The sequence below is a fragment of the Suricata suricatta genome, chromosome 2 (genome assembly GCF_006229205.1).
Source record: "Suricata suricatta isolate VVHF042 chromosome 2, meerkat_22Aug2017_6uvM2_HiC, whole genome shotgun sequence".
Lineage (NCBI taxonomy): Eukaryota > Metazoa > Chordata > Mammalia > Carnivora > Herpestidae > Suricata > Suricata suricatta.
Genome location: NC_043701.1, coordinates 18,947,610 through 18,970,693, shown reverse-complemented (window position 1 = coordinate 18,970,693; position 23,084 = coordinate 18,947,610). Strand labels below are relative to the sequence as shown.

Sequence of the window (23,084 nt, the reverse complement as noted above, 5' to 3'; positions counted from 1 at the left end):
GGCCGTGCATGTTCAGGGAAGAGTTAAGTAGTTGGTTCTGACTGTGTGTTGGGTTCACGTTGAGGAGAGTAAGATATGACTGAGAACAGATATTGAGGTCAGATTAATGTAGACGACAGAATAGCTAGCCTTACGGTGATGGTGACAGCAGTGGTTTAGGAAGGTCACTCTGTCCTTGGTGTGTGGGAGGGACTGGAAGGATAAGAAATGCCAGGCAGAGAATGAGAGAAGCTTCATGAGTTCAACTAAGTTGGTGACTGGGAAGGGGCAAACTTAAGAGGCAGTTGAGAAAAGAGTAACTAATGGACGGGGCCACTAACTCCTACGTGGGTACAAAGGGAGGGGAATGCATTTAAAGACAGTTTTAAACCTAGAGGCCAGTGAGAATAAGAAACCACTCACAGAAAGAAGACAGAAGAAATTACTGATTTTATGGGAAAAGTATTTAGGTCTTAGAATTTAGGGTTGATGTCAGTGAAATCTGTGAATATGTCAAGTGTGCAGTCACATACGTGGGACTAGATTCTGGAGAGAAATAAGGACTGCATTACATCATGGCAGTGGAAATATGTGAGAAGGCTGCTGGTGAAGTTTGGAACCTAAGGACAAAAGGGAAAGAAAATTATAGACACTGAGGACCAAAGCAATATTTTTGTTAAGAAGGTAGAAATAGTACATGTTTGTAGAAAGAAAGGAAGAAGCCAGTGTATAAGAACAGACTAACAAAGTGAGAGGTGATAATTAAGAGAAGTTTACTGACATGCAGAAAAAGAACAGTGTTCTTGAAATACCTGAATTTTAAGGATGCTCTTCGGGTAGGCCCTTATCAGTCAGCATTTTATGATAGAAGGCCAGTCATTGAATTCTAGGGCAGGAAGTGCCTTAGAAAGATTACTGGGTTAATGTGTCTTCATGCTTTGGTGAAATGTATTTCCCTCATACTGATTGGTGTTAAAACCAACTAGTGCCTTTGTGGACCTCTTTCTGTGTTCTATCAATTCGAAATCCTGTTCTGGTTTACTGGCCTTCTTTTGATCATGGAGCTCCGCAAACTTTATTAACATCAGTGCCATATCTATTAAGTAATTGAATCCCTCAGTTGAGTTGTTACTAGAGACCCAGTTTAATATTCTTTTTGACTCTTGGGCACTTTGGATGATGTATTCACAGAGATGGTACTTGTCAACATATTACTTCATCATCATGCTGAATCATACTCTAGTAGTCTTGTAAATATATATATAGGTGTATATATATATATATATATATATAACTGAACAGTTTGTTAGTATGTTTTATAGTTTTCCACTGAAATCTCTATTGTACAGAAAAAGAAGTCTATTTACTGCCACCCATAGCCATTCTCATTAGCTGTTTTTATGCTTTTAGTAAGAGTATTGTAGGAAGAGCCAGGCTCTGGAGTCCGCTACACTGGTTGAAATTGAAATCCTGGTCTGTTCTGTAATTATAAGATCTTAGGCTAGTTTCATTTTTTATCTTAAGACTGTGTGTGTGTGTGTGTGTGTGTGTGTGTGTGTGTGTATAATTTATATTTAATGTGTATATATACACACACTCATATACATATATATGTATGCGCATATATAGGTATATGTATAGGTTCACAGCAAAATTGAGGGGAAGATACAGAGATTTCCTATTAATTCCATCACCCTCACATACATATAGGCTAGTTTCTTAATACTTCTAAATCTTTGTTTTTTATCTCTAAAATATAGATTTTAACCCTAATTTCATAGATTTGAGGATTGAATTAAGATCATTTTCTAAAAATGTCTGATATTTGATAAGTATTTAGTAATGTGTGCTCATAACAGACATAATTCGCTTTAAAACTTGGGAGATCATCATGTTCACAGAATGAACATGCTTTTTGATGATAACATTTAATATGATCCTCAAATCTTTACTGAATGAATAAGTGAATAAATGAATATATACCTAATGCAGGAAGGAATTGTTTTGGAACCAGTCTCTGAGAAGTTTTACTTCAGTCATGGGCAGAATTCCCAGTTTACATGTGCTATAACACTTGGTTATCTTAAAATTTTAAACTTTTTTTTAAATGTTTGCTTATTTTTGAGAGAGAGAGAGAGCATGAGCAGGGGAGGGGGAGAGAGAGAGAGACAGACAGAGACACACACACACACACACACACACACACACACACACACACACACAGAATCTGAAGCAGGCTCCAGGCTTTGAGCTGTCAGCACAGAGCCCAGTGCGGGGCTCAAACCCACGAATCTCAAGATCATGACCCGAGCAGAAGTCACATGCTTAACCCACTGAGCCATCCAGGCAACCCAATTATCTTAAAATTGTAGATATGGCAAGTAATTGCAGAAATGAGTTGATGTACTTTAATCCCAAGTTAGATATTCTTAGGAACCATGGCCATTTCTGCTCCAGATCTGCTGTTTTCTTTCACAACTGTGGGAACTTTTTAGAGTATTTGTCTCGGAAGTACAATGGCTGATTCTAGCCCAAGCGCTCAAATCTGAGGCTGTAAAGTGGATTGAGTTTTTAAGCATTGCCCATTGGCAGTAGTGATTGAAAAGCTGTTGGTTTTCTTGTTTTGAAGCCGTCAGGATGCTTGGTGGCCCTAGAAATGATTTGCGGGTCAGCACCTCTTAGCCTGCTGTGGCTCATGATACCTCTCAGCAGGTTTGTTAGAGTTGTTTAATCCCCTGTGCTGTCGAGTGAGGGGTGTTACGTGGGCTTCACAGTGAGCCCCCCAGGGTTCCTTCTGCAACCCCTAAATCTGTTCTTGGCCTCACTTCCTTCTCTGTAATCTGAGAATTCACTTGATCAAAGGCTGTGCTTTAAATAAGATAATATTCGATATTAGCCCCTTGCCTACGACACTGCAAGCCCTCGGTATTGTGACTGTATTGCTGCTCATGTTGCCGTAATTGGCAGTAATGAGGATCAAGCTATAAACGTTGATTAACTCGCTCGGCACAGTGCGTGTCACGTAGCAGACCCTCACTACAAGCGTCCCTCCTTACCCCCGTGCTGAAATGCCTAGCACATTCTATTCTCAGTTCTGGGTGGAGGGAGCAAATAGATGGCGTTCTGGCTATGATGAATCTTTCCTCAGATCTACAACTAGAACTATGAATAGTGAGGTGGTTCTACTTCTGAATGTCAAGGACGAGTTTTAGAATTCGGTTTTCATCGTTCTAAGTTGCTTTCCTTAGTAGCCCATCATAAGTGTGTGTGTTAAACTGTTTGTCTGATTGTACAGATGCTGTTGACTGAGTACTTGGACATGAAAAATACTCGTACGGCCTCTGAACCATCAGCTCAGCTGAGTTATGCCAGCACCGGACGAGATTTCGCAGCCTTTTTTGCCAAGAAGAAACCTCAAAGGCCAAAAAACTCTCTTTTTAAGTAAGTATCTCCCTAATGGTAAGATAGCAGGTATCAAAAAATGTTTCATCCAAGTAGGATGGGTTTCTACTTTATTGGCAGCCATCACTTCGCCCAGTTAAAGCTGATTTGAAATAATTTATAGGAAGTGAATATATTTTTTATTTTGTGTCCACTTGTTTTCTGTAAGGGGAAGTAGCTATCTTGGGATACAGTTATTGGACTGTCTGAGACTTTTAATAAAAATTTTTGAAATTTGTTTCTGTGGCATTTTATATAAAATGAAGAGAAATGAAACTCTCCATTTGGGGAGACTTGTATACGAATGAAATATGTCCACTTTTGGAAGAAAAGACCCTAGTGCCAAGAAATAACCTTAAAGTTTACAAGAATTTCCTTAGCTAAGTAGCATTGGATTTTATTTGATTTAATAAAGGAACAATCGGGAAATTCTTTTTTTCTAACTACTATCTTAGTTAATACCACCAGGCCACGTACTTCAGTGTATGTTATTTGGTAACAGATGATAGTTAATATTATCACATTAATAGTAACAGCTACTACCGAGTGCTTACTATGTACCAGGTACTGTGGGAGATGAATTTCTCAGTCTCAAACATAATTTAAAGCAGATTATATCAAATTTTGGCAGCAGGAGTAGTAGCTAACAGGGAATCCTCACCAAGTACTAGCTAAAGCATTAAGCCATTTTCATGGATTATCTCATTTACTCATTGCAGCCTTATGGGTCTGGGTTTTGTTTTTAATCCCTTTTTGCTCATAAAAACGTTGAGGCACAAGCCAGGTTAAGTAACTTACGTAAATTCACTGGCAATAGCCAGCAGTTGATTGAAGTAGGATTTACATCGTAGCAGATCCGTGTATTCTGAGGAGTCGGGAGATAACTAGTTAAAAAGTTGTACCTGTAAATCTAAGTGTATAAAGTGACTCCAGAAGTATATTATCTCTGTATTTTGAATTCATTATTTTTGAGTAGTTGAAGCTCCGGTACCTTTTATTGATTCACTTTTGAGATTTGTTTATATCATAGATTCATAGAGTTCTTAATCATTATGGAAAGTTTCAACAGTTCATTTATCTTGTGGTCCAGAGGAGAGATTGAGTGTGCTTGCATTAGAATAAATCCATTCTGTTCATTGAATGCATTCTTTTCTTATGTTTTATGGTTTTGTTCGGAGGACAGGGGTACTATTAGTTAAAATGCCTCAGTCTGCAGGTAACACAGGACCCCAAATGAATGAGATTAAACCGTAGGAAGGTTATTACATCACACAGTGAGGAAGAGTGTAGAGGACTCCGTAATCCAGCAGTGCGGGATGGCCGGGGACCCAGCCCTTTCCATCTCCCTGCTTCCGGTCTGCCCAGGATTAAGTGATCCCCAGGAAAGGGTGTGATTCTTCCTGCAAATTGTTTTTTAATTAGTAGACTATTTTTTATACCGCTTTTCAGTTTACAGAAAAATCAAGCAGAGCGTACAGAGAGTGCCCTTCTGTCCCCCTTCTTCAGAATTTCTCCTTTCGTTAACATCTTGTGGTCATATGTACGGTTTGTTTGTTACAATTGATGAACTGATCCTGATGCTTCATTATTAACTAAAATCCATTGTTTACATCAGAGTTCACTCTTTGTGTTACACATTCAATGGGTTTTGTTAAATGCATTAAAGTCACATACGCATCAGCATGTTATACAGAATATTTTCGCGGCCTTAAACATCCTCTGTTTTCTACTTATTCCTCCCTCCTTTCCCCACCCACTGAGCCCCTGGTAATCACTGTCTTTATAGTTTATCTTTTCCAGAAGGTCTTCTGGTTGGAATCATCCAGTACGGAGCCTTTTCAAATTAGGTTCTTTCACTTAGCAATACGCAGTTAAGGTTCCTCATGCCTTTTGTGTGGCTTGATAGCTCCCCTCTTGGTATTGCTAAATAATATTCCATTGTGTGCATGTACCTCTTTTTTTTTTTTTTATTTGGCTGTTGAAAGACATGTTAGTTGCTTCCAATTTCTGGCCATCATGAATAAAGCTGCTATAAATGTGCAGGTGTTTGTGTAGATGTACGTTCTCTGTTCATTTGGATAAATACGCGGGAGAATATTACCAGATCATAAAGTAAGATTCTATTTAGCTTTATAAGACACTGCCAGCCTGTCCTACAAAATGGCTATCCCATTTCAGATCTTTTTTTATTAATAATTATTTTCCACTTACTAATCCTTCCTGCCAGCGACAGAGCCCCTCTGCAGGTTTTCCTCAGGTCTTATGCCCATTTCTAAACTAGTCCCTGGCAAAGGGGAGCAGACCGTGGTACTGGTCTTCAACCGGTCAGGGCTGGAGGGGAAGCACTTTCCCTGAGCATGCAGCTGTTTGAAGAGGGAGCAAAGAAGCTAAACGTCCAGACAGATGGGGGCTCTGCCAGCAAACAGGGAAGATGGCATTTGACAAAGGTGGTTGATAGAGGCAACTAAGACGGCCTGAGATGCCGCCTAATGCTTAGGCTTTTGCTTTGCTCACTTGTTTGCTTGCTCGCTCACGTGTGCACCGTCTCTGCCTCTGTCTCTGTCTCTTCCTCTTCCCTTTTTCTCTTCCTAGCTCCCTCCACTTACTGTGGTAAATCTAGGTGTATTGCAGAAAGCAGGTGTCAGGGTCTTTGGATTTCCTGCTCTCAACCGTCACTCTTAACTTTCAAGGTCGGACCACGTGTGTTATTACACGTTGAGCCAATCCTGAAATTGTGGTATTGGAAAACGTATAAATTATTGGAAATGAATACATGAACTTAGGTAATTGTTAAGCATTTATTATTATTGCATAGCAATAAAAACTCATCACCCATCTGGAATGAGGCCGTTACTGCAGACTTGCCTGTTTCTAGACCTGACTCTATCGTCACGTCAATGAGCTGTGCGCAGCTGACCAGGGCTCCCATCGCAGTGGGCCTCTGCGCCTTGGCTATAAAATAAGAAGATGAGACTGTACCATATCTAGTGCCTCTTCTACTGTAAAATCAAACCGATCTGTGAGTGGTGGCAAACACAAAGAGGGGTCCTCAGTAGCGAAAATACACCAGGTCATAAAGGATTGAGGTTTGGGTGAGCTGTAATCTGTTTTTATCACATCCGTGAAGGACTTTATTACTCTCTTTAATTGCCCTTAGCCAAGGTTAATTAAGTGTTTAAGTTCTCTCTTATTTATAATGTGTGCCTCTCAATTCTTTGCTCAAGAGTTTATTTATCCCCCCTCGCCATTCCTGATCAATAGCTGTCAGCGTGCTTTTTGGAGGTCAGTGGCTTCTTTCCTACACTTGACTGGCAGGTGACACTTTTGAAGTACTGCACACTTTGCGTCCCCTCTGGCTCTTAGGGCTCCCTCTCAGTTCTTGGCAGGGTGCAGAGAGAGGATCAAGAAACCCAAGTGTCTCCCTCGGACTGACATTCATCTTCCTTGTCAAAGCAGGGATAAAGGAGGCATAATTAAGAAAGCGATGGTGTTCCTTCTTTGTTGCCAGAAACCTATGCCATTATCTTTGTTGCTCTTTCGTGATGTAGCTGTTTACCACTTAGAGGCAGTCACTCTTAGAAGGATCTCTCCTGTCAGCCTGTTCCTCTGACTTTGAAAATCTCAGGTTTGAAATGCAATTTCTTACATGTCAGAGGATTTATTGTTGATTTAATCTTAAATTTTCCTGTTTCTTTTTTCCCTTACCTGCCAGTTTCTCTTAAGACTGTCATTTTTTTCTTTTGTTTTCTTCATCCTTGAATTATGATTTGAGCCTCTAGAAACCTGTTCTGTATCATGTGCCTAGCCTCCATGTTTCCAGCCTCTGAAGCAATTCCGGGGCTGGTGTGAGCACACACTTCGTCACCTGATCTGTGTTTTTTTTTTTTTTAATATTTATTCATTTTTGAGAGACAGAGCATGAGCAGGGGAGGGACAGAAACAGAGGGAGACACAGAATCCAAAGCAGGCTCCAGGCTCTGAGCTGTCAGCACAGAGCCCGATGTGGGGCTCGAACTCATGAGCAGTGAGATCATGACCTGAGCTGAAGTTGGATGCTTAACTGACTGAGCCATCCAGGTGCCCTTGATATTTTTGAGAATATTTTATGTTGTAGATGGTAGATGAGAAACCATTAAGAAGCCATATTGCTTTTGAGGACTTTGAGGGAGAAACCACAGACGCCTGGCTTCCTTGGTTGTAGTGATCCCGCCCGTTGCTAGTGTGCCTTCTGTACTCGTTCTGGAGGGGAGTGTAGAAAAGCAAGATACATTTCTGGGGCGGCAGTCACTCACGGCATTTGAACTGCATGACAGCAAAATTAGAATGACCTTGTAGAATACCCTTATTGCGCATGTGTTGGGATCCTGGCAAAGGGTCTGGAGGCAGAAGAAAGTTGCCAGACAGATGAAGAGTTGTATCTGTTGAAATGAAGAATGAGCGAATGGTCCAGCTGCTCTTGTGGAGGGGCGTGGCCAGGAGTGTCGTTCCTGAATCAAGGGCTGTGGCAGCCTGCTTTGGCCCTGTCATGGACCGGCCAGGATGTTTGGGTCGTGGAACATTAGAGGGCGCCACACAGATTGGAGTAGAGCACTTTCGGGGTACAGAGCCGGCCACCGCCTGTTTATCGTGCGTCTCCTTCCAGGTTCGAATCCTCCTCCCACGCCATCAGTATGAGCGCCTACTTGCGAGAGCAGAGACGGGAGCTCTACAGTCGCAGTGGAGAACTTCAAGGTAAGTGATTGAACTTCTCTGGAACAATTCGTTTCCGGAGGAAGATCTGAAGTGTGTGGCGCGTGTGAATTTGTGGTTTGCACTCACCAGATTCAAGATAGCAGAGATTTAAAGACTTGATAATCTGTTTCCTTCATCCCTTCCCAGCATCTGCTGCCAAACAGCTAAAACCACTGCTGTGGCCACAGGCTGTATAGACCTGCTACCTATCAAGTGAGAACTTGAAGCAGAAAGCCAGGAGGTCATTCTCTTTGTGCTTAAACATGGCAGCCGTGTGCCCAGTCCCAGTCCAGGGGAACGCTAGTCTGTGGCCATTACTGTTACACTTACTGTTTTCCGTACCTTCTGGAATGTGACAGGAGTGCCTGGGATTTGGAAAAGGGCAGATGCGGCCTCTGTCATTATTTTAAAGGAAGAAAGATGCTTCTAAATAGGCTGTTGTAATCAAGCTAGCTTTGATATACAGGGTATTTGATATCCATACGTGATTACCAGAGAGTTGTAATCTGTAGGAGAAAATAAATCGTTAAGTAGATTTAATTAAATAAAAAATCCAGTAACATTTCCTTCTGTGACACGAAAGATGCTAATCATGGTAAATATAATCGATCGAGAAAGATTTGCAAAGTCCTGCTAAGTACAAGCCATCCCAGGCATCGGAGCGGATGGAGGGGGAGGGGCCGGAGGTCAAATAGAAGGAAAGAAAAGATAAAGCATTAAGACCCAGCGATCAGCGTTCATGGACCTCAGTAACAACATCAGGAAGTCAGTGTAACAACTAAGTAATGTTATGCATAAAAACTAGTGGCAGAGTTGAGAGAAGGGGGTGATTATTTACATTGTCTTAAACTATCGGCTTCCTGCATATGAGATACGTAAGAACACTCCCACTTTTGGGGATGCATTAGAGGCCCTTGAAATATTTTACAGTGAGTAGCCTACACAATTAAATACTTAGTTTTTAAGATTCATCATGGTTCTACATCAAAACATTATGAATTAGCCAGCCAGCCTTTCTGGATTTAAAGGTCACCGCTGAGTCATTTCTACCTCCACCTTCTTTATTGATCTGAACACCTGTAAATTTCTCCAAAGATGCGCGGTGCTCTCCCAGAGCTATACCACAGTAATGATTCCACAGCTCACGTATCTCTCAGAACGGAAAGCCTAGAAATACATTGGAGGATACAGGGTAAAGGAAATTAGCTTACCGGCATTTTATTTAATAATAGTGTTGCTGTGGGGTGGGGGGAATATCAAGTGTGCATCTTGGAGTCCTGAAATACATGGGGACAGAGGGTAGTTAGGATTGAAAAAAGTCAAGGAGTGAAGTTGGAAGGTGAGCCAGGCTCTAGCAGGCAGCTACCTCTCGGCAGGGTAGGGTGGACTGAGACGCTTGGAAGGAAATGGTGGTTACAGAGCACCTCAGACCTGAACTGCCACACAGGGGCTGTATTGGATGGTTTAGGGCTAGAGGGATCTTCCATACCCAGTGTCCCCATTTTAATTGCAGAGTTGATGTAAAGAAACTTGAAATTTACCTCTGTAATTTCTCTCCACCTGGTTTGTAGTTCATGAAGTGCCTTTAATGGGGGCAAAGCAAGCCTTTCGTTTTCCTTTTTGCTCATTTCACTTTCTGTTCATCAGTAAACTTAATTTTTTAGAGCAGTTTTAGGCTGACAGCAAAGTTGAGTGGCTATCTCAGATCGTAGAGTTCCGGTATATCCCCTCCTCCTCCACGTGCACGGCCCCTCTTACCACAACACCCCCACCGCAAGGAAGCCTCTTGTTTGACGCTTAGCAATGAAAAGGTGGACCACGTACTTAATGGGACAGCACTGCAACCTGTCATTCTCTCAGATTCACGCCTAATTAGTCAACCAGGACAGAAGATTGATGGTAGACTCTTCTTTTTTGTTCGCGAGAATAGTGAGAGCACTCTGCACGCTTAGCCCTCCAGAATGACTTTCCCGGCTTCGTCCCCCATGGTCTCTGGGGAGACAGTGAAGAGGCGAGGGCTTTGGGCCCAAGTTGCCTGCCCTTACAATCCAGCTCCCTGTTTACTGGCTTTTGTCTCTGTCCCCTTACTTCTAAAAGGGGATAGAAATAACAGTACCCACCCCAGAGGGGGGTTGTGAGAGCTGTGTGAGCTGAGCCTTGAGCAGTGTTTAGAAAAGTGCTAAACATACAGGAAATGTGCTCGTCCCCCTCCACCAACACCATCATTATTGCCCGGCCTATCACTTCAGTTTTCAAACTCCTCCTGTTTGTCCTGGCTAAATCCTACTCCTCTTCTCAACTTAAATTACATTGTCACTTAATTCTGATGACCCCTCCCCCTCCCAACTTATCCCTCTCAGATTGGGGCCCCCGCTCTGTCCTCCTGTCACATTTTTAATATCCCCTTTCTGAGCACTTTCCACACGATATTGTGGATTAATGTTCACTTGTTTTGAGTCGGCCACGAAATTGTAAGATCATGACAGCAATATGGTTTGACTTCCTGTTCTTAGCACAGTGCCTGGCATGGTAAATACTCAATAAATACTGGCACAGCCACAGAACAAATGAGGACAGTCGATGTGAAACATAGGAGAGAGAGCTTACCATGGAGAGAGAGGAAGGGTCCCCGAAAGGAGCGGAGGCCGTTGAGAGCCAGGATCAGCTTCACAGTTCTAGTAGTTTTTACGTTTGAGGGGACCCAAGGGCTATGTGTAGCTCCATTTTTGTTCTCTGCAGTTGTAACTAGCTTCATTAGGTAGAGACATGGCCCCTGCGCTGTTGGCCTAGGACGATACTGCCGTATATGATTGGAAAGCGCTCTTAAGTCCAACTAAGTTATAGAGGAAGTTTGTTCTGTGAGGGTGGTTAATTGAAGGATCACTATCGTCTAATTAGGAGCTTTTCTCATTTTTCAGCAAGTTAATAGAAATATGGCGCTGTATGCCGTAGTCTCTTTTACTTACCAGGGTTCAGCGAAGTGGGAGGGTTCAGCTTTGCTTACAGAGAAGAAAGCAGTTAGCAGACATATCCTGTTCATAATAATCATTAAAAAATAATTTCGCTGAGCTGACAGATCACACCCATGGTGAGAGAATGGCTCAGCTGAGGAGTTTTTGGAAAAGTTTGATGGTGTTTCATGGAGGAGCAAAAGCGCCTCTGATGAATGCTTTTAACATTTCAGCAGGAAAAATGGCAAATCACACCTATTTTCCATTAAAAAATGACCATCCCTTTTCAGTCATTCTGTTAATCTGGCCTGTCCAAGGGCCCCAGTGAGATCTGCATTTCGGTTTATCCTTGAAAAGGCATAATTGAATAGTTCAGTCACATCATAAGAGGCTGGTGGAAGATTTTTGTCTCTCCTTAGTACCAAAAGCTGCAGGCTTAGCTTCTTAGTGGTTCATTTTAGAGGGTCAGCCTTTGCTTCTGCGGCAAAGAAATTCCATCAGAAACACCATCAAAGTAACATTAAAACAGCTCAAATTCTATAAAAGTTGGTTCCTGCCAACATCTCCAGTTTATCATGCAATTAAAATTGTTGCTCACCGTAACAACAGACAAGGGGAAAAAAGAAGGTAAAAATGAGATTTCTTTGGTATCATCAACCCATCTCAGTTGGCTCTGTTATGGTGCAGATGGCTCGTTATATAGTCTGCTGTTGGCAACTGGGCCGAGGAGGTGGGGAGGCCGTTTCAAAGTGTGCGCGGTAACAGGTGGAAATGTGACGTGTGCGTCTCCGTTAATCAGAGGCTTCCCGTTGTTTGGAGCCTCTTGACTGCTTCATTTTACAGCTTAGACAGCCACGTGATAGGTTAGAAATGAACATTTAGCTTGAGTTTAGCTTCTCGGGTTTAATTTGGGATTCTTTGGGGGAAAACAAGGTGGCTGATGAATACAGTATCTCAGGGTTAAAATAATCAAAATATCAAAATAAGCTCTTAGGTTAATCAGCCCCACTCTGCCTCAGTTCTCTCAGTTGAAAAATAGAGCTGTTATTAATTCTGACTACTTTAGGGGGCCATGGTGACTATAAAATTAGATATTAAAAAACTGGAAAAATTGGAACTTAAATGAAAATGGAACTTTAAAGAATTTGACATGGTGGCATTAGGAGATTTGCATCCATTTCTCTATGTCTTGTTTTTCTGCCCCTCCAATCTCACTGTCCCCGAGTTGGCTCTCCTCAAGGTCACCAGTGACGCCCATCTTGGGGGATTCAGCGTTTACCTCTCTGTGGTCATGTCACTCGATCTTTCGGCCAGCCATGTTCCTTCTTCCCTTCTCATAGTGGAGTGTCCCAAGGTTGGGTCCTGGGACCTTTCCTGGGTTCACTCTACTCTCCGCAGGCATCTCAGCCCCGGTTGGGTTCTGCTTAGTGCCTAGGTGCAGGTGACCTCCGGGTCTAGGTCTCCTGCCCAAAGCCCACTCCCACCCCCCCCATCATTCTTTATCACACGCTTGTTATTTTGCCCAAAATACTTAATTTCTACGTGTCTTTTTCACTTGACAATTTGCTACACTTCTCTCTGAATACCCACAGTGCAGGCCTTACTCAGTGCATTCCAGTGCCTGGGACGCCGCTCGGTTTGAATGAAGCACTTCAACAGAATAGGATGGGGGAGGCGTCTGTCCCCAGAATCCCCCCTTACTGGTAGCCATAGGCCTCCTTCGTTGAGAAAGCCTAGTGGGAGGCTTAATAAACAGAGTAGGAGTCCTGTGATTTGTCTTCTTTGCTCGTTTTTCAGATAATAAAACTCACGAATGGGTAGAGTACATTAATTGTCATTGATCCAAGTAGAAATGTATACTCAGTTTTGATTACAGTCCCTTTCTGTCTTGGGGCTACTTAGTACTTCTGTTTGTACCCAATAATATTACCTTTAGAGTGCTATTTTTATTCCCATTAGTCTAATGAGTGGCATTTCCATAGCCCTGACATTAAAATATTCTGTAAAGCTCCCACCACTTGAGAATTGACTTCTCTAAGAGGATTTGCTTTACATGGTAAATATGGAAGTATTGGCGTCAGGGAAACTGGGCTCTTATACTGACCTGACCTGAATTTTCTCAGTCTTTCCCTCTAATGGGTTGTTTGTCTGGGGTTGTGAATACTTAATGATATCGTATGTAATTAATCTGTTTGGAGGTACCTTGCCTTAAGGTAGAGTGGTATTTGGAATACATTAGGCAGGAGTTGATTATCCTTTTTTACAAAAGGATTTATAATGGGAGTCTCTCAGAAAGCAAGCTGTTCTATAATGGAGCATTTAAAGCAAGGTTTCCTTTGTGCACACATTTTCAGGGACATTGTGGCTGAAGCGAGGTCCAGCAGTTTCAGACTCCTACCACACATTTGTTCCACATCCTTAAATGTAAGAAACACTTTTAAAGCTTTGTATCCCGAAATAAGATTAGAAGATTCTTTGTAGTCTTAAATTTTGCGTAATGACTCTGTTAATAACTGTGTAGCAATGTGCGGGACACATGAAAAAATACATTTTTCTTCTTAAAATTGCTATAATTATTTCAAAATAACCTTAATCTTTCATAGTTATCTTTTCTCTTTTAGGTTCTAAAATAGGGTGTAAAAATTGATTCCCCTTCCTTCTATATATTTACATTTTTGCTTTTTTAAAAGACTGATCTTAGCTTACTCCTAGGTAAGGGTAATCTTATAATGAAATTATAAGAGAGTTTTCAGAAATGCTAATTACTTTATGTGTTCCTAAGAAGTAATAGGTAATACATTTTCCTTAGGTCCTGAACAGACCTGTGTCACCTCTTAGCCTTAATGTTTGCAATGTAGACATTTATTTTATTTAAAAATGTTCTTTGTTTTAATGTAAATATACTTAGTAAAGCCTGTGAACCTCACTCTTGGGAAATGATCCTTGGTCATCATGCAAAACTGGTTGATGACCAGTGACCTTGGTTCTACCCATTTATTCACTCATCCAGGCAGATATGGGAAAAGAGTGAATATGGTTAAGTGAGATATGTACTTGAGATTGAAAGGTGATATATATGCATTTGTCTTTATATTCTACTTGAGTTAAACATGTGTTTGTTTTTTTTTCTGGTAACAAAAGCCCCAAAATATGAAAAAAAATAACGACTTTCTAATATGTAACAGAGAAATTTAAAAGTTAGCTTCTGTCATGTGTTTTTATCATTTGGCTCATATAAACTTTTTAATGTAAAATAACAGCTTTCCTCATTTTCTTATATTTTCTTTAGGGTTGCAAGAAATTATAGATTTTCCAACTTTAGTAGTTTATATGATGCAGCTAATTCTGACTTGAGCTGTTTCAGCAAATAGAGAAGACCAGAAACTCTTACGGCCCTTCATGGGGAAAGTAATTCTTAGACCGATGAGGGTGCCAGAGAACAGGTGGGTGATTGTCCCAGTAAGACAAGGTTCCTAAGGCAGTTTTACGTTTTCAGAACGAAGGTTGAGTCCTTTCAGGATACTGATAGAGATGACCTTACCTGAAGTGATCTGTTATCAAAGACAGAAGAAATTGACATACATACGTATGTGTTGAGGTCTAGAAAATAAAGCAATAGATTTTAATGGTAGAAAGTGATTTGGAACTCAGAATCTAGTTTTTGAACTTATTTTCTTAGTCTTAGAACCTCTTTTCTGTAGGTCTTATTTCAGAGTTGAGTATAGAAAGCAGACAGAGGTGGTAGTTTGACTAAGTGGGTCCAGGGCTCAGAGCCCTGCCTAGACCCCCAACATCTGTCCCTTTCCCCTCCCTCTGTGCCACGCCCAAGGTACCATTACCAAACTAAAGACTCCCAGAAGCGGGGCGCCATACAAAGGAAAATTGATAAGGGAGACAGATGAATTATAGATTTGTAGGGATAGGACAGACGAGTCAGTGACGGGTGGTCAGACAATTATCCATAAACAAAAAACCAAAGATGTTGAGTTTGAAACTCCTATCATTTAGGAACATAAATCTTTGGTGCATTGAGAACTCAAACGTGAAAGGCAAAATCTGTTGACACTTGAGTTCATAGTTGCATTGAGTGAATAACCAAATCTGGAAACTGTTCAGATGCCGTAGACAGGAGAACAGATTCATAAATAGTGGCATCGCCACACAGTAGGATACTGTGTGGCAATGAAAATGAATGAACTGGACTGTATATTAACGTGGTTGAATCTCAAAAGCAATGACAAAAGGTTGTGTACAGTCAAATTCCATCTGTAAGAAGATCAGAAGCAGTCAGAACCAAATACCTTTAGGTATATATCCTTACTTGGTGAAAATGTGAAGAAGGAAAGGGAGGGAGCATAAACCTAGAGCTCAGGGAAGAGATCATCTCTGGAAAGGAGAGAGGAAGGTATAATCAGAGCGGAGCACAGAGGACTTCGGGGACAATGGCGCTCCTTCTGTTTCTTCAGCTAGGTGATGGAAATGCTGTTGTATTTTTAAAACAGCACTAAATGTCTGGTACATCCAGATACTTACGCATTTCATAAAAAGTACAAATATAACAATTTTTAAATGGCCTCTTAAGTCTCCACAGATACAACCATCCGTGTAATGTTCCCACTTAGAAGTCTGTTGGAAATTGGGAGTGTCAGTGAGAGCTGAATTGGTCCTGGCGCCTGCACCTTTCCTCCGAGGTGCCAGGTCTGCCCACAACCACGAACTCCTCCTGGGCTCCAACTGTCCCTCGAATCGTTCACGAGCAGATGACTTAGGAGCAGGAACCCTCCCTGCCGACTTCTGCCCCCTCCCCTCCCTCGTTCTCACCCTCCATGTCAGGACCTGGTGTTGAGTGATGTCAGCAGCTTTTCTTCCATTTCCCGTGTTTTCTAGGACTTGCCAGTTCTTTGTGGAATGCGTACAGATTCATTACACTTGTTTGTCCTGGATGCTTCACTGCGCCTTTAGGATACAGTAACCAAGTTTGTCATTGGAGGGCAAAGGAGCAGAAAGGGGCCAGGACTGCATTCCAGAAACGGGCGGTTGACCCCCAGCGTGTGTTCTCTCTTTACTCTCTATGAACTGAGCCTCCGATTTTTAGCCATGCACGTGGCCACCCAAAATATCACATTTCTAAGCTTTCCTTGTGGCCAGCCATGAACATGTAATTTAATTCTAATCAGTAGAATGTGCGTGCAAGTGAAGTGTGTAACTTCAAGCCTTACATTTAAAGGGAAGGAGCAGGCTGCCCCTTGCCTCCCCAGCACAGTGTGTGTGAATGCGTCCTCACACACAGCACGAATGACACGTGGTGTGAGCCATCTTAGTGGGCGAGGCGCCCCTCTCGGTGGTAGAGCAACGAGATAGACGCAGCTGGAGTTGGAAGCGGTGGTCTGTGTCACACCGCTGGTGTCCAGAGCCACTGTCCCCTCCCGGACTTCTCCACGAGAGAGGAGTAATCCGTCTTGTTTCAGTCACTGGTATTCTGATTCTCTGCCACTTGTAGCCCTGCTTCTGTTCTGTTTAGTGAAGCAGTGCAAGCAAGTGATCCTAGCACTGCCATGGTCACGGCATGGAATCGTGCAGGTCTGTGACACGGGTGTGCCTACAGTGCTGGGAAGGCAGGGAGGCTCTCGTGAGCACCGAGGATGCAAACTGCTTATGGACAAAGACGAAGAGAAGCTTCGCAAGTAAAGAAGGCGGGCATTTCCTGCAGTGGTCATGGCCGAGAGAGACCTGTAGGAGCGTGAGACGACAGGCTTTCCTTGTTCCATAACGTGAGTTAGATGGATATAACTTTCTATTAAGGAAATCGGTTTATGTATACAGACTCCACTGATTGTAATTTGTTACTTTCAGGAACCAGAGATAATAGATGGGGCACTAAAGCTGTTGTTCATAATAACAATTAAGACGTTAAGAATCGATAGAACGACAGTGTGCCGGTGATGATAGGGAAATAAAAGTCATGCTACACTTGAGCAGAAACCAAATGTAATCCCATATTGGATTTTCTGAAGGGTATTCAAATGATATCGCCATGCCCGTTATCAAAAAATTTGTTGGAAAAATCAGGGTTTTAAATGCAACTGTGGTCATGTATCATATCAGGACTGTGCACAGTGGATTTGGCCGGAGATATTGGCAGGGGCTGGATGGTGAAGGGCCCGCCTAACCTAACCCCTCAGCACCTTGCTCAGCGTGGACTGCAAATGGCAGATGGGTTGTGTATGGAGATGGCAGAGTTCTGTGTGCTCACATCTGATTTCCAGCTCATAATTGTGTGGATGAAAATACGCATCAAGTTACTTTTGGCTTCACCACAATCTTTAACTCAAAAAGCCCATATTACAGTAATATATGATAGTATGTATGAATGCTACATGAATATTGTAACAGTCATAATATAGGATGTTCATTCCTAGAATTGTGATGACATCTACTGAATTGCAGCCAGTTCATTTGCATATTCATGCCCACTTAGCTCAAATAAGTCCCTGTTTGTTTGCACATTAACGTCTGATTTCAGCACCAGTTAACTAATTTACATATCCCTGTTCAGTTGGTTAGTGATGTTCATATGTGGAATATTGGTGCAGCTGTTTGTGCTTTGAGTAGCTTGGGGAGTGCGGTGGTTTAGTGGAAGGAGTAGCTATTACTCATCTTGCTCTTACTAGGCGAGTCACGTTACCTTTCTGGGCCCTGGATTGCTCATCTGTATAATGAAGTTAGCAACACTTGCCCTGCCTGTGTCTTAGCGTTGTTGTACCAACATTCGGTCAACATTTCTAGGCCACCTGTATTCTAGGCCTGCTCCTAGAACATCTGCACACGGGAGGGTTCTAGGTGCCATGGAAGACAAGACTTGCAAACAGACACAGTTATCATGAACACTCTAAGTACTTCCGAGAGCATGGAGGAAACACTGAACGCTGCCAGCAGGGAGTCGTAGAAGGAGTTACAGAGGAGGACTCTTTCTACTGTAATCAGAAAGGTGATGCTGTCCAGGGAGAAGAGGAAAACAACACCCCGATGTGTGAGAGCTTCGTGGGGTAGTTGGTATTTTGTTGGGGTTGAAGCAGAGGATGTAGGGGAAGATCGGGTTTAGACAATGGAGGGCAGGTGGGCAGGTCTTAGAGAACCTGGTATAACAGCAAGAAGGCATGTTTTATCCTCTGGGTGATAAAGAGTCCTCCAAGGGTTTAAAGCAGGAGAGTGAGGTAAGCAAAAATGCCTTCTAAGGAAGGGACTGTGGGAGCTCTGTGGAGGACGGATTGAGTACAGGAGGCAGGGTGGGTGGGGGGGCATGCTGTGTTGTTATGTCAGGGGGGAGCTTCTAGGAGATCATGTAGCATTCTAGGAGGGCGTAGTGGAGAGGATGGGGGAGGGGAGGGCATCTAAAAGCTAATTTTGAGGAAGAATCATGTGGACATAATCACTCTTCTCTGTGGAGCTTGAGCAAAGACAAGTGTTTTGGCTGATTCCTAGTTTTCCTCTCTTGTGACTTGGGTAGATAATGATGTTATTTGTTAAAATAGGCAGTGCAAGAAAAGGGTAGGGTGTTTTTTTTTTTTTAAGTTTATTTTCTTTTGAGAGAGTGGCAGAGAGAAAGAGAGAGAGAGACAGAGAATCCCAAGCAGGCTCTACGCTGTCAGCAGGGCCTGATGTGGGGCTTGAACTCACGAACTGTGAGATCATGACCTGAGTGGAAATCAACAGATGTTCAACTGAGTGAGCCACCCAGGTGCCCCAAGAAGAAGGTAGTTTTAATAGAGTGTTACATAGGGGGTGAATATAGCTTTTTAAAAATATAGATTTTCATGTTTCTCTTTTAATTTTGTTTAGATCTGTCTAGTCTAATCTAATGGCAACTAATCTAACCTGATCTGTTATCAAGTCCCTCACATATAACGCATTTGGCAGTGTTCAATTACCCATCGCCATTGCCTTTCTGACGTCCGACGTTGGGTTCAGGTTTTCTTTCTTCTTTCCCCCCTCCTCTTCCTTTTCCTATTTTTAAGTTGCAAATACCACTTTCTCCTTTTTACGTTTTGTTTGATCTGTTAATTTGAGTGCTCATTTTACACTCTCTGTAGAATACAATTCTTTATTTTTTATTCTTAAAAGGCCCTGTATTCAAGCTACCGTTCATCTTTCTTAACGGTTTGTTCTGGGATTTTGTGCAAGTCCCTTAACTGGTCTTCTTAGAGAAATTACATGACTTCTATGACTCTCCATCAGTTCAAAACTCTAGGTTCTGGATTCTCAGTACTGGGTCACCTATGTTCCTAAAGATCGGAGTCTGAAAACTCATTACAGGTTCCGAGCGTGGTCTCTGCAGTCAGGCTTACTACCTGGGTGACTGGGTAAATTGACACTTTGTGTGTCAGTTTCACTTTCTGCAAGTTGAATATAATATATTTAAGTATATAACATACTTAATGTCATAGGGCCAGAGTGAAAAGTGTGAACATGTATAAAGTGTTGAGAACTGTGCCTGGCACATAGGAAGTCATGATTAAGTGTTAACCATTGTTAATTTATCTGAGGTCTCCCTCTCTCCCCAGATTCACACATAGGAGACACTTGAATTCACACATAGGAGACACTTACATTTTTAAAAATTAATGAAAATAGGATTCAAGTAAAATAGATTCAAGTAAAATCTCCTAGAGTGGTCCTTAGAAACTCTTTCTTCCCCCCTGCTTTCTTCTTTGACAAAAGTTCCTTGAGAGTGTTGAAAAAAACGTGCTTACGTTAGTGGTCATCCCAATCATGCGGGGTCAAGTGGCATCCACTGCGATGGCCTGGGTGGAATTCACGTATGTCTCTAACTACGAGGGCAGCACTTAGTGACTCCTTAGTGATCTGCTCTTAACCACTCACATCCACCCTGGACATAAAATCTCATGGCAGTCATCAAAATGGCCATTTCTCTTCAAAGTCATTTTGATAGTCAGTGCCGCTAACTCTGAATTTTACTACATAAATAATTGAGAGTGATTAGCATATGGCTACAAAAGGAGGTTAAAATAGAAAGGTCCTGCCTTCACTTTATGAATGAACTACCTTACATCTGATCATTGGGATGCTGTTGTCTTGCCTTCATTCTGAAGTCACTTCCTGGCTACCAGTGAAAACAAAAACCAAGAAAATAAGGAGTTATAGTCTAACTTGTAATTTGCTAGCAATTCTCAACCTAAAAAATCCTAGAACTAGCAGAGCTCTCAAATGAATACCATAAAGGGAAATGATCTTTTGAAGACAACGTAAGTTCTTAAAAACAGTAAAAGGTATATGACTGAAACAACTAAAACAAAACAGAAGAACAGGAAAGGAAAAGAAAAGACAGAAAGAAAGGTTACAGCTAGTCTGAAAGGGAAGTTTCTGAGTTGGTTTGGAAGGTGATCAGTGAATTGCTTATAGACATCCTTCCCCACAGCATGGCTGTTGGAAGTGGCTGGATAAAAGTGAGGTCATAGAGGGGATAGACCACCACTCCTCTGTGATTATGTCTCTTTCTAGATTTTGTGACTCTTACTGGGAATCAGTAACTCTAACTCCTCTTGAATACCTTATTGAATCACTTAAAAAAATTCTCAAAAGAAGATTTTGTGCCACAAGAATTCTTTAGCATCTAGATTGAGTGGTTGTCTCTGATCATTTCTTTAAAAAAATTTTTTTTAATGTTTGTGTATTTTTGAGAAAGAGACAGACAGCATGAGTGGGGGAGGGGCAGAGAGAGAGGGCGACACAGAATCCGAAGCAGGCTCCAGGCTCTGAGCTGTCAGCACAGAGCCTGACGTGGGGCCCGAACACACAGACCTCATGATCATGACCTGAGCTGAAGTCGGACACTTAACTGACTGAGCCACCCAGGCGCCCCTGTCTCTGATCATTTCTAACTGTCTATCAGAACGGATAAAGAATTTGGTCTTATTTCCTGAGAAACTGAAAATTTTTGTTACCTAAATGATAGTAGGGTTCTCTTTAAACCTTCACTTTACATAACATATATTATTACTTATAATAGTAACTGAGGCAGTTACAAATTTCAAAGTGTAAACAAACAATGATGTAACATATGAGCTTTGGTTCCTATGAACTGAATCCTTTCTACTTATTCTTCTGTTTTCCTATCTTATTATTTGTATTTCTCTTTATATTGAAGTGGAATATACCTACAATAAAGTGTGTTTACCTTAGATATACAGCTGTTTTTACATACACACACACACCCCCCCCCCCCATGTAACCAGCTCCCAGAAAGCTTTCTCATGCCACTTCTTAGTCAGTACCGCCCCCTCAAGGTAGCCACTCTTCTGATTTATAATGTTGTCACTTAGTTTTGCCTGTTCTTTAGATCGGTAAGAGTAGGAGCATACAATATCTTGTTTACCAGCTTCCTTTGTTCAACGTGATGTCCCTGAGAATCATTCATGTATTGTATGTATCTGTTTGTCGTGCCATATATCCCATTGTATGATTGTAGGACAATTTATTCATTCTCCTGTTAGTGGACATTTATCATTTTTGGGCTGTGACAAATCCGCTGTAAATAATTTTGTACATAAACACTCATTTCTCTTAAGCGTGTTCCTGGGAGTGGAATTGCTGGGTCATGAGACAACTTTATGTTTAGCTTTAGAAGATATGAACAGGCATTTTACAGTCATAGAAATGAATGAGAAATCACTTGAGAATTTCAGTTGTTTTCCATTCTCACTAAAATGTGATTGTATCAGCTCTTAAGTTTGTGCCATTCGGGTGGATGCGTAGTGTACCTTATTTTCATTTTTAAAAAGAAATGGTTATTTAGTTTCCAGGCTACATCCTGATTCACTGATTCAGCACAGCTTTCCACAGGGGAGTGACCTTGTTCTTCCGAGGAAGGCCTAATTGTGTGTATGCATTTTTACCCAGAATTCTTGGGTGGCCTTATTGCTGGAAATCTCTTATTCATTTGTTAGAACTTTTGAGGTGGAATATAAAGATATTTTATCTCTTCCCTCTGTGCCATTTTTTTGTTCATTTTTGAATTACACGTTTATTACGTGTACCTAATTGATAGGCAGAACTCTAAAATGACCCCAGTGCCCCACAGTCTTTAACATTCCTCCTCTTGTGTGTGGGCTGAATCTGTGAATATGGGACTATGACTCCCATGAATAGGTTACATTCTGTTGGCATCTGTCATATTTGTTCAGCTGGTCTGTCATAGGATTTTTCAGATGTGATTAAAGTCCCTAGTGATAGTCTTTACATTATTTAAAAGGGAGATTATCATTGGTGGGCCTGACCTAACCATGTGAGGCTTTAAAAGAGACAGGAAGTAGTCACGGCTGCTGGCCTTGAGGAAGTAGTTCTTATGGGAAGCGTGTGCTACGTGGCAAGTACCTGAGGGTGGTTTCTAGGAGCCAAGAGGAACCCCTGTCCAACAGCCCAGCTGGAAACAAGGGCCTCCGTCCTACACCCACAAGGAACTGACTTCTGCCAACAACGTGAATGAGCTAGGAAGAGGATCTTGAGCCTCAGATAAGGTTGCTGCCCTGGTTGACACCTTAAATTTAGATTTTAATGAGGCCCTCAGCAAGAGACCCAGCTAACTCATGCCTGGACTTCTGACCAACAGAAATTGTGAGCTTTTTGTTACACATTAACAGAAAGCTAATCCAGCACCCAATCTTTTTTTTTTTTTTAATAGTTTATTGTCAAATTGGTTTCCATACAACACCCAGTGCTCTTCCCCACAAGTGCCCTCCTCCAACACCACCACCTCTTTTCCCCCTCCTCCTTCCCCTTCAATCCTCAGTTCGTTTTCAGTATTCAATAATCTCTCAAGTTTTGCATCCCTCTCTCTCCCCAACTCTCTTTCCCTCTTCCCCTCCCCCTGGTCTTCCATTAGGTTTCTCCTGTTCTCCTGTTAGACCTATGAGTGCAAACATATGGTGTCTGTCCTTCTCCGCCTGACTTATTTTGCTTAGCATG

The 23,084-nt window shown here is 41.9% G+C and overlaps 1 protein-coding gene and 1 long non-coding RNA gene across 4 annotated transcripts in view; one reads left to right on the top strand and one right to left on the bottom strand.

Moving 5' to 3' along the window:
• Positions 1–23,084, top strand: part of EXOC4 (exocyst complex component 4) — a 734,942-nt gene that overhangs the window by 193,876 nt on the left and 517,982 nt on the right. For all 3 annotated transcript variants that reach the window (XM_029923156.1, XM_029923167.1, XM_029923170.1), the window contains exons 8-9: positions 3,275–3,420; positions 8,063–8,151. In XM_029923156.1, the coding sequence (XP_029779016.1) occupies positions 3,275–3,420; positions 8,063–8,151 (235 nt within the window). The remainder of the gene's footprint in view (positions 1–3,274; positions 3,421–8,062; positions 8,152–23,084) is intronic.
• Positions 14,597–19,976, bottom strand: LOC115278707. The gene is made up of 3 exons (XR_003903052.1): positions 19,853–19,976; positions 15,924–16,058; positions 14,597–14,702 (listed from the first exon to the last, which is right to left on the bottom strand). It is a non-coding gene; the product is annotated as an uncharacterized LOC115278707 (long non-coding RNA).